At 48.5% G+C, this 17,281-nt stretch overlaps 1 protein-coding gene across 1 annotated transcript in view; it reads left to right on the top strand.

Moving 5' to 3' along the window:
- The window catches only part of si:dkey-215k6.1 (transmembrane protein 132C), a 157,036-nt gene that overhangs the window by 119,652 nt on the left and 20,103 nt on the right, over positions 1–17,281 (top strand). Inside the window, exon 7 of the mRNA XM_053228728.1 lies at positions 1,738–1,943. Within this exon, the coding sequence (XP_053084703.1) occupies positions 1,738–1,943 (206 nt within the window). The remainder of the gene's footprint in view (positions 1–1,737; positions 1,944–17,281) is intronic.

The raw sequence follows: 17,281 nt of genomic DNA on the forward strand, positions 1-17,281 counted from the left end.
CCACAGACTTTCCGCTCGTTATGCGAGAGCCTCATTTCCCTCACATGATCTTAATGTGACAGGAAATACTATCATATCAATATTCTAACACTGTTAGCTTGAAGCTATAATGGGAATGGAGTGTTGAGGTAAATATTAACAATAGCAGAAATATCACAGAAGAGATTTAGAACCTCAGAGTGTTTAAGAAGCTGAACGAGTCTCAGCGCCTCTGTCCATCTGTCTGTCCATCTGTCTGTCTCTTCATCTGTCTGTCTGTCTTTCTGCACTGTTGACTCTCTGATTCTGTCCATCTCCTGGATTCTGACGGTCTCTTGGCTTCAGTCATTTAGCTGCCAGAGTCTCCTCAGTGCCCCGGAGATGTAGTCAGGTGTGCTTCATGCTCTGTGTGTGTGTGTGTGTGTGTGTGTGTGTGCGCGTGTGTATGCACTAAATGCCTTGAACCCAACAGACCATCAGAGTCCAGAAGATGACAGAATCAATAGAGCAGAAAGACAGATGGCTGCAATTTTGCTGGTTGTGTATAAGTGTGTGTTATCATCAGTGAAGGCTGTGTGTGTGTATGTGTGTGTGTGTGTGTGTGTGTGTGTGCGTAAATGTACTGTGTTACTGTTATTACTAAAATGGTGCTGAATGTGGGCGGGGAATCTAAAGGGTAGGGTAGTTGTTTAATCTAGTACTCGTTATCTAACCACCTAATTAATCAGTAAAATTCTACTTCAGATTCAGGCCTATAGCTGAGGGTGCCAATACTTTAATACTCCTAAAACCAGAGGATGTTGAAAGTAAAACTGATCAGCAGCCTTACATTTTTTTGTGGCTGAATCTCGGACGGTGTTTTATTGTGTGCACTAGGTATCAGCTACAACACCACTGTGCTATACACTATGTAGTGAGCACTTACAGTGCCTTGTATTCACAGTCCAGAGTCAGTGTCTCCGTGAGGAAAGTTGCTGGTATTCAGAGTCGGGTTACGCAGCTGCTTGCTTTTCTGAGCTCCACATTCAGATTATTAAAATCACCTGCGTGTAGTTCACACCTCCGAGGTTAGCAGATTTTTATTCAGTAGAAGCGTCTGAGACAGAGTTTTACACCAGCGTCTAGACCACCGACTTCAAACACAAACACACCTTTAAAACCAAAAATATTCAGGGACAGAAAATGCAGACTGAAAAAAAAATAGCGTTTTATATATGAATATATGAATGAAAAGAAGGTGAGTGTTGAAATAAACCTAATAGGAGTCTGGTATATCACCAATATATTACTGCATGAAGAGCTAGTAATTGTAATTTATCGCATTATTCACTGGTTTAATTTAACAAATGGCTTCCACACTCATTATTCAGCAGCACAGAGAATAGCACTTGATCCAGCGCAGCCTGTTATTTTGCATTTTATTTTTTTTATATCGCGCTCTGATAGTTACTCGAGCACAACAACTTAATATAGCCATAGGATACTAAATGGAGGTGATGAAATCGTAATGTATGTATCATCACTGTTTATGGCTCAGGCTCCATGTCCCTTTTGGTTCTCTTGGTACCCTGCATGAAAGGGGAAGTTCAGTACCGGTACTGCGAAGAGAGAACTGTCACTAGCAGTAACTCAAATGAGTCAAACTTCAAGTATTTGATTCATTTTAGCTGGGTTGAGTGTGAGTGAGAAGTAATCACACATTTCCTAATGTTCCCTCTCTCTCTCTCTCTCTCTCTCTCTCTCTCTCTCGCTCGACAGGTCTCTCCAGCCTGTGATGAGGTGTTCGTGAACGGTAAGGAGATGAGGGGGCGTGTCTCTGTGCAGGTGAACTTTACGTACCTGTATCTGAACAGCCAATTAGAGCTGAGCGTCTGGGTGCCACGGTTACCACTGCAGATTGACGTCTCCGATGTGGAACTGAGTCAGGTGAAAGGATGGAGAGTCCCCATCACTGGAAACAAGAGGTGTGTGTGTGTGTGTGTGTGTGTGTGTGTGTGTGTTACAGTGTTGTAGGTTCAATCACAAACATGACACACATGGTCATTTAAACCACAGTGGATCCACCGTCAACACCTTTATTTCTCTGCTGCAGTGTGTGTGTCTGCATCTGTGTGTGTGTGTGTGTGTGTGTGTGTGTGTGTGTTATTATCATCCCAGCTTCCCATCGGCCTTCACTCTCTCTCTGCTGGACTCATTTTTCAATTTGCCCAATTTTTGTCTCTTGGTGGCTTTAAAGGCACTACACACACACACACACACACACACACACACACACACACACACACACACACAGCTCTTTGAGAGAGCATGAAATTTTGAGTAATAACACTCTCCTACACTGAGAGAAATGGAACAGAGGGGCAGATACACACACACACACACACACACAGACACACACAATTTTAATATTTGGAAACTTCATTAAACAGCCACTATTTATTTAGCATGTGGTGATTGTGAGTTCAGTGTTTAATAGCATCACCTTTTCAGGTCAGTTTACTGCAGAGTGTGTGTCGGTGTCGAATATGAGCGCGTCTGTGTGGAATATGAGCGCGTCTGTGTGGAATATGTGCGCGTCTGTGTGGAATATGAGCGCGTCTGTGTGGAATATGAGCGCGTCGGTGATGAATATGTGTGTGTCGGTGTGGAATATGTGTGTGTCGGTGTCGAATATGTGCGTGTCGGTGTGGAATATGAGCGTGTCGGTGTTGAATATGTGCGTGTCGGTGTTGAATATGTGCGTGTCGGTGTTGAATATGTGCGTGTCGGTGTTGAATATGTGTGTGTCGGTGTTGAATATGTGTGTGTCGGTGTTGAATATGAGCGTGTCGGTGTCGAATATGTGCGCGTCGGTGATGAATATGTATGTGTCGGTGTTGAATATGTGTGTGTCGGTGTTGAATATGTGTGTGTCGGTGTTGAATATGAGCGTGTCGGTGTCGAATATGTGCGTGTCGGTGATGAATATGTGCGTGTCGGTGTGGAATATCAGCGTGTCGGTGTCGAATATGAGCGTGTCGGTGATGAATATGAGCGTGTTGGTGTCGAATATGAGTGTGTCGGTGATGAATATGTGCGTGTCGGTGATGAATATGTGTGCGTGTCGGTGTGGAATATGTGCGTGTCGGTGTCGAATATGTGCGTGTCGGTGTCGAATATGAGCGTGTCGGTGTCGAATATGTGCGTGTCGGTGTGGAATATGAGCGTGTCGGTGTTGAATATGTGCGTGTCGGTGTTGAATATGTGCGTGTCGGTGTTGAATATGTGTGTGTCGGTGTTGAATATGAGCGTGTCGGTGTCGAATATGTGCGCGTCGGTGATGAATATGTATGTGTCGGTGTTGAATATGTGTGTGTCGGTGTTGAATATGTGTGTGTCGGTGTTGAATATGAGCGTGTCGGTGTCGAATATGTGCGTGTCGGTGATGAATATGTGCGTGTCGGTGTGGAATATCAGCGTGTCGGTGTCGAATATGAGCGTGTCGGTGATGAATATGAGCGTGTTGGTGTCGAATATGAGCGTGTTGGTGTCGAATATGAGTGTGTCGGTGTGGAATATGTGTGCGTGTCGGTGATGAATATGTGCGTGTCGGTGATGAATATGTGCGCGTCGGTGTTGAATATGTGCGTGTCGGTGATGAATATGAGCGCGTCGGTGTCGAATATGAGCGTGTCGGTGATGAATATGTGTGTGTCGGTGTTGAATATGAGTGTGTCGGTGTTGAATATGAGCGTGTCGGTGATGAATATGAGCGTGTCGGTGTCGAATATGTGCGCGTCGGTGTCGAATATGAGCGCGTCGGTGTCGAATATGAACGCGTCGGTGTCGAATATGTGCGTGTCGGTGTCGAATATGTGCGTGTCGGTGTCGAATATGTGCGTGTCGGTGTCGAATATGAGCGTGTCGGTGTCGAATATGTGCGTGTCGGTGTCGAATATGTGCGTGTCGGTGTCGAATATGTGCGTGTCGGTGTCGAATATGTGCGTGTCGGTGTCGAATATGTGCGTGTCGGTGTGGAATATGAGCGTGTCGGTGTCGAATATGTGCGTGTCGGTGTCGAATATGAGCGTGTCGGTGTCGAATATGAGCGTGTCGGTGTCGAATATGTGCGTGTCGGTGTCGAATATGTGCGTGTCGGTGTCGAATATGTGCGTGTCGGTGATGAATATGAGCGCGTCGGTGATGAATATGAGCGCGTCGGTGATGAATATGAGCGCGTCGGTGATGAATGTGTGTGTGTCGGTGTGGAATATGTGTGCGTCGGTGTCGAATATCAGTGTCGGTGTCGAATATGAGCGTGTCGGTGATGAATATGTGCGTGTCGGTGATGAATATGTGTGTGTCGGTGTTGAATATGTGCGTGTCGGTGATGAATATGAGCGCGTCGGTGATGAATATGAGCGCGTCGGTGATGAATGTGTGTGTGTCGGTGTGGAATATGTGTGCGTCGGTGTCGAATATCAGTGTCGGTGTCGAATATGAGCGTGTCGGTGATGAATATGTGCGTGTCGGTGATGAATATGTGCGTGTCGGTGATGAATATGTGCGTGTCGGTGTTGAATATGTGCGTGTCGGTGATGAATATGAGCGCGTCGGTGATGAATGTGTGCGCGTCGGTGATGAATGTGTGCGTGTCGGTGTGGAATATGTGCGTGTCGGTGTCGAATATGAGCGCGTCGGTGTGGAATATGTGTGCGTCGGTGTCGAATATGAGCGCGTCGGTGATGAATATGTGCGTGTCGGTGTCGAATATGTGCGTGTCGGTGTCGAATATGTGCGCGTCGGTGTCGAATATGAGCGCGTCGGTGTCGAATATGTGTGTGTCGGTGTCGAATATGTGTGTGTCGGTGTCGAATATGTGTGTGTCGGTGTCGAATATGTGCGTGTCGGTGTCGAATATGAGCGTGTCGGTGTCGAATATGAGCGTGTCGGTGTCGAATATGTGCGTGTCGGTGATGAATATGTGCGTGTCGGTGTTGAATATCAGCGTGTCGGTGTTGAATATGTGTGTGTCGGTGTTAAATATGTGTGTGTCGGTGTGGAATATGAGCGCGTCGGTGATGAATATGTGCGTGTCGGTGATGAATGTGTGCGTGTCGGTGTGGAATATGTGCGTGTCGGTGTCGAATATGAGCGCGTCGGTGTGGAATATGTGTGCGTCGGTGTCGAATATCAGTGTCGGTGTCGAATATGAGCGTGTCGGTGTCGAATATGAGCGTGTCGGTGATGAATATGAGCGTGTCGGTGATGAATATGTGCGTGTCGGTGATGAATATGTGCGTGTCGGTGTCGAATATGTGCGTGTCGGTGTCGAATATGTGCGTGTCGGTGTCGAATATGAGCGTGTCGGTGTCGAATATGAGCGTGTTGGTGTCGAATATGAGTGTGTCGGTGATGAATATGTGCGTGTCGGTGATGAATATGTGCGTGTCGGTGATGAATATGAGCGCGTCGGTGATGAATATGAGCGCGTCGGTGTCGAATATGAGCGTGTCGGTGTTGAATATGTGCGTGTCGGTGATGAATATGAGCGCGTCGGTGTCGAATATGAGCGTGTCGGTGATGAATATGTGTGTGTCGGTGTTGAATATGAGTGTGTCGGTGTTGAATATGTGCGTGTCGGTGTTGAATATGAGTGTGTCGGTGTTGAATATGAGCGCGTCGGTGTTGAATATGTGCGTGTCGGTGTTGAATATGTGCGTGTCGGTGTCGAATATGAGCGTGTCGGTGTCGAATATGTGCGCGTCGGTGATGAATATGAGCGCGTCGGTGTTGAATATGTGCGTGTCGGTGTTGAATATGAGCGTGTCGGTGTTGAATATGTGCGCGTCGGTGATGAATATGAGCGCGTCGGTGTCGAATATGTGCGTGTCGGTGATGAATATGTGTGTGTCGGTGTTGAATATGAGCGCGTCGGTGTTGAATATGTGCGTGTCGGTGTTGAATATGTGCGCGTCGGTGATGAATATGAGCGCGTCGGTGTCGAATATGTGCGTGTCGGTGATGAATATGTGTGTGTCGGTGTTGAATATGAGCGCGTCGGTGTTGAATATGTGCGTGTCGGTGTTGAATATGTGTGTGTCGGTGTTGAATATGAGCGCGTCGGTGTCGAATATGAGCGTGTCGGTGTCGAATATGTGCGTGTCGGTGTCGAATATGTGCGTGTCGGTGTCGAATATGAGCGTGTCGGTGTTGAATATGAGCGTGTCGGTGTTGAATATGTGCGTGTCGGTGTTGAATATGAGCGCGTCGGTGATGAATGTGTGCGTGTCGGTGATGAATGTGTGCGTGTCGGTGTGGAATATGTGCGTGTCGGTGTCGAATATGAGCGCGTCGGTGTCGAATATCAGTGTCGGTGTGGAATATGTGCGTGTCGGTGTCGAATATGAGCGCGTCGGTGTCGAATATCAGTGTCGGTGTCGAATATGAGCGTGTCGGTGTCGAATATGTGCGTGTCGGTGTCGAATATGTGCGCGTCGGTGTCGAATATGAGCGCGTCGGTGTCGAATATGTGCGTGTCGGTGTCGAATATGTGTGTGTCGGTGTCGAATATGTGTGTGTCGGTGATGAATATGTGTGTGTCGGTGTCGAATATGTGTGTGTCGGTGTCGAATATGTGTGTGTCGGTGTCGAATATGTGTGTGTCGGTGTCGAATATGTGCGCGTCGGTGTCGAATATGAGCGCGTCGGTGTCGAATATGTGCGTGTCGGTGTGGAATATGAGCGTGTCGGTGTCGAATATGAGCGTGTCGGTGATGAATATGTGCGTGTCGGTGTTGAATATGAGCGTGTCGGTGATGAATATGTGCGTGTCTGTGTCGAATATGAGCGTGTCGGTGTGGAATATGTGCGTGTCGGTGTCGAATATGAGCGCGTCGGTGTCGAATATCAGTGTCGGTGTGGAATATGTGTGCGTCGGTGTCGAATATCAGTGTCGGTGTCGAATATGAGCGTGTCGGTGTCGAATATGTGCGTGTCGGTGTCGAATATGTGCGCGTCGGTGTCGAATATGAGCGCGTCGGTGTCGAATATGTGCGTGTCGGTGTCGAATATGTGTGTGTCGGTGTCGAATATGTGTGTGTCGGTGATGAATATGTGTGTGTCGGTGTCGAATATGTGTGTGTCGGTGTCGAATATGTGTGTGTCGGTGTCGAATATGTGCGCGTCGGTGTCGAATATGAGCGCGTCGGTGTCGAATATGTGCGTGTCGGTGTGGAATATGTGCGTGTCGGTGTCGAATATGAGCGTGTCGGTGATGAATATGTGCGTGTCGGTGTTGAATATGAGCGTGTCGGTGATGAATATGTGCGTGTCTGTGTCGAATATGAGCGTGTCGGTGTCGAATATGTGCGTGTCGGTGATGAATATGAGCGTGTCGGTGTCGAATATGTGCGTGTCGGTGTTGAATATCAGCGTGTCGGTGTCGAATATGAGCGTGTCGGTGTTGAATATGTGCGTGTCGGTGATGAATATGTGCGTGTCGGTGTGGAATATGTGCGTGTCGGTGATGAATATGTGCGTGTCGGTGATGAATATGTGTGTGTCGGTGTGGAATATGAGCGCGTCGGTGATGAATGTGTGCGCGTCGGTGATGAATGTGTGCGTGTCGGTGTGGAATATGTGCGTGTCGGTGTCGAATATGAGCGCGTCGGTGTGGAATATGTGTGCGTCGGTGTCGAATATCAGTGTCGGTGTCGAATATGAGCGTGTCGGTGTCGAATATGTGCGTGTCGGTGATGAATATGTGCGTGTCGGTGATGAATATGTGCGTGTCGGTGTCGAATATGAGCGCGTCGGTGTGGAATATGTGTGCGTCGGTGTCGAATATCAGTGTCGGTGTCGAATATGAGCGTGTCGGTGTCGAATATGTGCGTGTCGGTGATGAATGTGTGCGTGTCGGTGATGAATGTGTGCGTGTCGGTGTCGAATATGAGCGCGTCGGTGTGGAATATGTGTGCGTCGGTGTCGAATATCAGTGTCGGTGTCGAATATGAGCGTGTCGGTGTCGAATATGTGCGTGTCGGTGATGAATATGTGTGTGTCGGTGATGAATATGTGCGTGTCGGTGATGAATATGTGCGTGTCGGTGTGGAATATGAGCGTGTCGGTGATGAATATGTGCGTGTCTGTGTGGAATATGTGCGTGTCGGTGATGAATATGTGCGTGTCGGTGATGAATATGTGCGTGTCTGTGTGGAATATGAGCGTGTCGGTGATGAATATGTGCGTGTCGGTGATGAATATGTGCGTGTCTGTGTGGAATATGAGCGTGTCGGTGATGAATATGTGCGTGTCGGTGATGAATATGTGTGTGTCGGTGTGGAATATGAGCGTGTCGGTGATGAATATGTGCGTGTCGGTGATGAATATGAGCGTGTCGGTGATGAATATGTGCGTGTCGGTGTCGAATATGAGCGTGTCGGTGATGAATATGTGTGTGTCGGTGTTGAATATGTGTGTGTCGGTGTCGAATATGTGCGTGTCGGTGTCGAATATGTGCGCGTCGGTGATGAATATGAGCGTGTCGGTGTTGAATATGTGTGCGTCGGTGTCGAATATCAGTGTCGGTGTCGAATATGAGCGTGTCGGTGTCGAATATGTGCGTGTCGGTGATGAATATGTGCGTGTCGGTGATGAATATGTGCGTGTCGGTGTTGAATATGAGCGTGTCGGTGTTGAACATGAGCGTGTCGGTGTGGAATATGTGTGCGTCGGTGTCGAATATCAGTGTCGGTGTCGAATATGAGCGTGTCGGTGTCGAATATGTGCGTGTCGGTGTCGAATATGTGCGCGTCGGTGTCGAATATGAGCGTGTCGGTGTCGAATATGTGCGTGTCGGTGTCGAATATGTGCGTGTCGGTGTCGAATATGTGTGTGTCGGTGTTGAATATGTGCGTGTCGGTGTCGAATATGAGCGTGTCGGTGTCGAATATGAGCGTGTCGGTGTCGAATATGTGCGTGTCGGTGATGAATATGTGCGTGTCGGTGTTGAATATCAGCGTGTCGGTGTTGAATATGTGCGTGTCGGTGATGAATATGTGCGTGTCGGTGATGAATATGAGCGTGTCGGTGATGAATATGTGCGTGTCGGTGATGAATATGTGCGTGTCGGTGTTGAATATCAGCGTGTCGGTGTTGAATATGTGTGTGTCGGTGTTGAATATGTGCGTGTCTGTGTGGAATATGTGCGCGTCGGTGATGAATGTGTGCGTGTCGGTGTGGAATATGTGCGTGTCGGTGTCGAATATGAGCGCGTCGGTGTGGAATATGTGTGCGTCGGTGTCGAATATCAGTGTCGGTGTCGAATATGAGCGTGTCGGTGTCGAATATGTGTGCGTCGGTGTGGAATATGTGCGTGTCGGTGATGAATATGTGCGTGTCGGTGTCGAATATGTGCGTGTCGGTGTGGAATATGTGCGTGTCGGTGATGAATATGTGCGTGTCGGTGATGAATATGTGCGTGTCGGTGATGAATATGAGCGTGTCGGTGTGGAATATGAGTGTGTCGGTGATGAATATGAGCGTGTCGGTGTGGAATATGAGCGTGTCGGTGATGAATATGTGCGTGTCGGTGATGAATATGAGCGTGTCGGTGTGGAATATGAGTGTGTCGGTGATGAATATGTGCGTGTCTGTGTGGAATATGTGCGTGTCGGTGATGAATATGTGCGTGTCGGTGATGAATATGTGCGTGTCGGTGATGAATATGTGTGTGTCGGTGTGGAATATGAGCGTGTCGGTGATGAATATGTGCGTGTCGGTGATGAATATGAGCGTGTCGGTGATGAATATGTGCGTGTCGGTGTCGAATATGTGCGTGTCGGTGATGAATATGTGCGTGTCGGTGATGAATATGTGCGTGTCGGTGTTGAACATGAGCGTGCCGGTGATGATTATGTGTGTGTCGGTGTCGAATATGTGCGTGTCGGTGATGATTATGTGTGTGTCGGTGTCGAATATGAGCGTGTCGGTGATGAATATGTGCGTGTCGGTGTCGAATATGTGCGTGTCGGTGTCGAATATGTGCGTGTCGGTGTCGAATATGTGCGTGTCGGTGTGGAATATGTGCGTGTCGGTGTTGAATATGTGCGTGTCGGTGTCGAATATGTGCGTGTCGGTGATGAATATGTGCGTGTCGGTGTGGAATATGAGCGTGTCGGTGATGAATATGTGTGTGTCGGTGTTGAATATGTGCGCGTCGGTGTTGAATATGTGCGTGTCGGTGTTGAATATGTGCGTGTCGGTGTTGAATATGTGCGTGTCGGTGATGAATATGTGTGTGTCGGTGTCGAATATGTGCGTGTCGGTGTCGAATATGTGCGTGTCGGTGATGAATATGTGCGTGTCGGTGATGAATATGTGCGTGTCGGTGTGGAATATGAGCGTGTCGGTGTTGAATATGTGCGTGTCGGTGATGAATATGTGCGTGTCGGTGTGGAATATGAGCGTGTCGGTGATGAATATGAGCGTGTCGGTGATGAATATGAGCGTGTCGGTGTGGAATATGAGCGTGTCTGTGTGGAATATGTGCGTGTCGGTGATGAATATGAGCGTGTCGGTGATGAATATGTGCGTGTCGGTGATGAATATGTGTGTGTCGGTGTTGAATATGAGCGTGTCGGTGATGAATATGTGCGTGTCGGTGATGAATATGTGCGTGTCGGTGTGGAATATGAGCGTGTCGGTGATGAATATGTGTGTGTCGGTGATGAATATGTGTGTGTCGGTGTCGAATATGTGCGTGTCGGTGATGAATATGAGCGTGTCGGTGATGAATATGTGCGTGTCGGTGTTGAATATGAGCGTGTCGGTGATGAATATGAGCGTGTCGGTGATGAATATGTGTGTGTCGGTGTGGAATATGAGCGTGCCGGTGATGAATATGTGCGTGTCGGTGTTGAATATGAGCGTGTCGGTGATGAATATGTGTGTGTCGGTGATGAATATGTGCGTGTCGGTGTCGAATATCAGTGTCGGTGTGGAATATGTGCGTGTCGGTGTCGAATATGTGCGTGTCGGTGATGAATATGTGCGTGTCGGTGTGGAATATGTGCGTGTCGGTGTTGAATATGTGCGTGTCGGTGATGAATATGTGCGTGTCGGTGATGAATATGAGCGTGTCGGTGATGAATATGTGCGTGTCGGTGTGGAATATGAGCGTGTCGGTGATGAATATGTGTGTGTCGGTGATGAATATGTGTGTGTCGGTGTCGAATATGTGCGTGTCGGTGATGAATATGAGCGTGTCGGTGATGAATATGTGTGTGTCGGTGATGAATATGTGCGTGTCGGTGTTGAATATGAGCGTGTCGGTGATGAATATGAGCGTGTCGGTGTGGAATATGAGCGTGTCGGTGATGAATATGTGCGTGTCGGTGTGGAATATGTGCGTGTCGGTGATGAATATGTGCGTGTCGGTGATGAATATGTGCGTGTCGGTGATGAATATGTGTGTGTCGGTGATGAATATGTGTGTGTCGGTGTGGAATATGTGCGTGTCGGTGTCGAATATGTGCGTGTCGGTGATGAATATGTGCGTGTCGGTGTGGAATATGTGCGTGTCGGTGTTGAATATGTGCGTGTCGGTGTCGAATATGTGCGTGTCGGTGTCGAATATGTGCGTGTCGGTGATGAATATGTGCGTGTCGGTGTGGAATATGAGCGTGTCGGTGATGAATATGTGTGTGTCGGTGTTGAATATGTGCGCGTCGGTGTTGAATATGTGCGCGTCGGTGTTGAATATGTGCGTGTCGGTGATGAATATGTGTGTGTCGGTGTCGAATATGTGCGTGTCGGTGTCGAATATGTGCGTGTCGGTGTTGAACATGAGCGCGTCTGTGTGGAATATGTGTGCGTCGGTGTCGAATATCAGTGTCGGTGTCGAATATGAGCGTGTCGGTGTCGAATATGTGCGTGTCGGTGATGAATATGTGCGTGTCGGTGATGAATATGTGCGTGTCGGTGTTGAATATGAGCGTGTCGGTGTTGAACATGAGCGCGTCGGTGTGGAATATGTGTGCGTCGGTGTCGAATATCAGTGTCGGTGTCGAATATGAGCGTGTCGGTGTCGAATATGTGCGTGTCGGTGTCGAATATGTGCGCGTCGGTGTCGAATATGAGCGTGTCGGTGTCGAATATGTGCGTGTCGGTGTCGAATATGTGTGTGTCGGTGTCGAATATGTGTGTGTCGGTGTTGAATATGTGCGTGTCGGTGTTGAATATGTGCGTGTCGGTGTGGAATATGTGCGTGTCGGTGTCGAATATGTGCGTGTCGGTGATGAATATGTGCGTGTCGGTGATGAATATGTGCGTGTCGGTGATGAATATGTGCGTGTCGGTGTGGAATATGAGCGTGTCGGTGATGAATATGTGCGTGTCGGTGATGAATATGTGCGTGTCGGTGATGAATATGTGCGTGTCGGTGTGGAATATGAGCGTGTCGGTGATGATTATGTGTGTGTCGGTGTCGAATATGAGCGTGTCGGTGATGAATATGTGCGTGTCGGTGTCGAATATGTGCGTGTCGGTGTCGAATATGTGCGTGTCGGTGTCGAATATGTGCGTGTCGGTGTGGAATATGTGCGTGTCGGTGTCGAATATGTGCGTGTCGGTGTCGAATATGTGCGTGTCGGTGATGAATATGTGCGTGTCGGTGTGGAATATGAGCGTGTCGGTGATGAATATGTGTGTGTCGGTGTGGAATATGAGCGTGTCGGTGATGAATATGTGCGTGTCGGTGTGGAATATGAGCGTGTCGGTGATGAATATGTGTGTGTCGGTGTCGAATATGTGCGTGTCGGTGATGAATATGTGCGTGTCGGTGTGGAATATGAGCGTGTCGGTGATGAATATGTGCGTGTCGGTGTGGAATATGAGCGTGTCGGTGATGAATATGTGTGTGTCGGTGTCGAATATGTGCGTGTCGGTGATGAATATGTGCGTGTCGGTGTGGAATATGAGCGTGTCGGTGATGAATATGTGTGTGTCGGTGATGAATATGTGTGTGTCGGTGTTGAATATGTGCGCGTCGGTGTTGAATATGTGCGTGTCGGTGTTGAATATGTGCGTGTCGGTGATGAATATGTGCGTGTCGGTGTCGAATATGTGCGTGTCGGTGTCGAATATGTGCGTGTCGGTGATGAATATGTGCGTGTCGGTGATGAATATGTGTGTGTCGGTGTGGAATATGAGCGTGTCGGTGATGAATATGTGTGTGTCGGTGATGAATATGTGCGTGTCGGTGTGGAATATGAGCGTGTCGGTGTTGAATATGAGCGTGTCGGTGATGAATATGTGCGTGTCGGTGATGAATATGTGCGTGTCGGTGATGAATATGAGCGTGTCGGTGATGAATATGTGCGTGTCGGTGATGAATATGTGCGTGTCGGTGATGAATATGTGCGTGTCGGTGATGAATATGTGCGTGTCGGTGTGGAATATGAGCGTGCCGGTGATGAATATGTGCGTGTCGGTGTTGAATATGAGCGTGTCGGTGATGAATATGTGTGTGTCGGTGATGAATATGTGTGTGTCGGTGTCGAATATGTGCGTGTCGGTGATGAATATGAGCGTGTCGGTGATGAATATGTGCGTGTCGGTGTCGAATATGAGCGTGTCGGTGATGAATATGTGTGTGTCGGTGTGGAATATGTGCGTGTCGGTGTCGAATATGTGCGTGTCGGTGATGAATATGTGCGTGTCGGTGTGGAATATGTGTGTGTCGGTGTGGAATATGTGCGTGTCGGTGATGAATATGAGCGTGTCGGTGATGAATATGTGCGTGTCGGTGTTGAATATGAGCGTGTCGGTGATGAATATGTGTGTGTCGGTGTTGAATATGTGCGTGTCGGTGTTGAATATGTGTGTGTCGGTGTGGAATATGTGCGTGTCGGTGTCGAATATGTGCGTGTCGGTGATGAATATGTGCGTGTCTGTGTGGAATATGTGCGTGTCGGTGTTGAATATGTGCGTGTCGGTGATGAATATGTGCGTGTCTGTGTGGAATATGTGCGTGTCGGTGTTGAATATGTGCGTGTCGGTGATGAATATGTGCGTGTCGGTGTGGAATATGTGCGTGTCGGTGTCGAATATGTGCGTGTCGGTGTGGAATATGTGCGTGTCGGTGATGAATATGAGCGTGTCGGTGATGAATATGTGCGTGTCGGTGTTGAATATGAGCGTGTCGGTGTTGAATATGTGTGTGTCGGTGTTGAATATGTGCGTGTCGGTGTTGAATATGTGTGTGTCGGTGTGGAATATGTGCGTGTCGGTGTCGAATATGTGCGTGTCGGTGATGAATATGTGCGTGTCGGTGATGAATATGTGTGTGTCGGTGATGAATATGTGCGTGTCGGTGTGGAATATGTGCGTGTCGGTGTCGAATATGAGCGTGTCGGTGTCGAATATGTGTGTGTCGGTGTCGAATATGAGCGTGTCGGTGATGAATATGTGTGTGTCGGTGTCGAATATGTGCGTGTCGGTGTCGAATATGTGCGTGTCGGTGTCGAATATGTGCGTGTCGGTGTGGAATATGTGCGTGTCGGTGTTGAATATGTGCGTGTCGGTGATGAATATGTGCGTGTCGGTGATGAATATGTGCGTGTCTGTGTGGAATATGTGCGTGTCGGTGTGGAATATGTGCGTGTCGGTGATGAATATGAGCGTGTCGGTGATGAATATGTGCGTGTCGGTGTTGAATATGAGCGTGTCGGTGATGAATATGTGTGTGTCGGTGTTGAATATGTGCGTGTCGGTGTTGAATATGTGCGTGTCGGTGTGGAATATGTGCGTGTCGGTGTCGAATATGTGCGTGTCGGTGATGAATATGTGCGTGTCGGTGATGAATATGTGCGTGTCGGTGATGAATATGTGCGTGTCGGTGATGAATATGTGCGTGTCGGTGTGGAATATGTGCGTGTCGGTGTCGAATATGAGCGTGTCGGTGTCGAATATGTGTGTGTCGGTGTCGAATATGAGCGTGTCGGTGATGAATATGTGTGTGTCGGTGTCGAATATGTGCGTGTCGGTGTCGAATATGTGCGTGTCGGTGTCGAATATGTGCGTGTCGGTGTGGAATATGTGCGTGTCGGTGTCGAATATGTGCGTGTCGGTGTCGAATATGAGCGTGTCGGTGATGAATATGTGCGTGTCGGTGATGAATATGTGCGTGTCGGTGTGGAATATGAGCGTGCCGGTGATGAATATGTGCGTGTCGGTTTCGAATATGAGCGTGTCGGTGTCGAATATGTGTGTGTCGGTGTCGAATATGTGTGTGTCGGTGTCGAATATGTGTGTGTCGGTGTCGAATATGTGCGTGTCGGTGATGAATATGTGTGTGTCGGTGTCGAATATGAGCGTGTCGGTGTCGAATATGTGCGTGTCGGTGATGAATATGTGCGTGTCGGTGATGAATATGTGCGTGTCGGTGTTGAATATGAGCGCGTCTGTGTGGAATATGTGCGTGTCGGTGATGAATATGTGTGCGTCGGTGTGGAATATGTGCGTGTCGGTGTTGAATATGAGCGTGTCGGTGTCGAATATGTGTGTGTCGGTGTTGAATATGTGTGTGTCGGTGTCGAATATGTGCGTGTCGGTGATGAATATGTGTGTGTCGGTGTCGAATATGAGCGTGTCGGTGATGAATATGTGCGTGTCGGTGTTGAATATGAGCGCGTCTGTGTGGAATATGTGCGTGTCGGTGATGAATATGTGTGCGTCGGTGTGGAATATGTGCGTGTCGGTGTTGAATATGAGCGTGTCGGTGTCGAATATGTGTGTGTCGGTGTTGAATATGTGTGTGTCGGTGTCGAATATGTGCGTGTCGGTGATGAATATGTGTGTGTCGGTGTCGAATATGAGCGTGTCGGTGTCGAATATGTGCGTGTCGGTGATGAATATGTGCGTGTCGGTGATGAATATGTGCGTGTCGGTGTTGAACATGAGCGCGTCTGTGTGGAATATGTGTGCGTCGGTGTCGAATATCAGTGTCGGTGTCGAATATGAGCGTGTCGGTGTCGAATATGTGCGTGTCGGTGATGAATATGTGCGTGTCGGTGTTGAATATGAGCGTGTCGGTGTCGAATATGTGCGTGTCGGTGATGAATATGTGTGTGTCGGTGTCGAATATGTGCGTGTCTGTGTGGAATATGTGTGCGTCGGTGTCGAATATCAGTGTCGGTGTCGAATATGAGCGTGTCGGTGTCGAATATGTGCGTGTCGGTGTCGAATATGTGCGCGTCGGTGTCGAATATGAGCGTGTCGGTGTCGAATATGTGCGTGTCGGTGTCGAATATGTGTGTGTCGGTGTCGAATATGTGTGTGTCGGTGTCGAATATGTGCGTGTCGGTGTCGAATATGAGCGTGTCGGTGTCGAATATGAGCGTGTCGGTGTCGAATATGTGCGTGTCGGTGATGAATATGTGCGTGTCGGTGTTGAATATCAGCGTGTCGGTGTTGAATATGTGTGTGTCGGTGTTAAATATGTGTGTGTCGGTGATGAATATGTGTGTGTCGGTGATGAATATGTGCGTGTCGGTGATGAATATGAGCGTGTCGGTGTGGAATATGAGCGTGTCGGTGATGAATATGTGCGTGTCGGTGATGAATATGTGCGTGTCTGTGTGGAATATGTGCGTGTCGGTGATGAATATGTGCGTGTCGGTGATGAATATGTGCGTGTCGGTGATGAATATGTGCGTGTCGGTGATGAATATGTGTGTGTCGGTGTGGAATATGAGCGTGTCGGTGATGAATATGTGCGTGTCGGTGATGAATATGAGCGTGTCGGTGATGAATATGTGTGTGTCGGTGATGAATATGTGTGTGTCGGTGTCGAATATGTGCGTGTCGGTGATGAATACGAGCGTGTCGGTGATGAATATGTGCGTGTCGGTGTTGAATATGAGCGTGTCGGTGATGAATATGTGTGTGTCGGTGTCGAATATGAGCGTGTCGGTGTCGAATATGTGCGTGTCGGTGTCGAATATGTGTGTGTCGGTGTCGAATATGTGTGTGTCGGTGTCGAATATGTGCGTGTCGGTGTCGAATATGAGCGTGTCGGTGTCGAATATGAGCGTGTCGGTGTCGAATATGTGCGTGTCGGTGATGAATATGTGCGTGTCGGTGTTGAATATCAGCGTGTCGGTGTCGAATATGAGCGTGTCGGTGTCGAATATGTGCGTGTCGGTGATGAATATGTGTGTGTCGGTGATGAATATGTGCGTGTCGGTGATGAATATGAGCGTGTCGGTGTGGAATATGAGCGTGTCGGTGATGAATATGTGCGTGTCGGTGATGAATATGT

Source organism: Pangasianodon hypophthalmus, chromosome 24 (assembly GCF_027358585.1).
Source record: "Pangasianodon hypophthalmus isolate fPanHyp1 chromosome 24, fPanHyp1.pri, whole genome shotgun sequence".
Taxonomy (NCBI): domain Eukaryota; kingdom Metazoa; phylum Chordata; class Actinopteri; order Siluriformes; family Pangasiidae; genus Pangasianodon; species Pangasianodon hypophthalmus.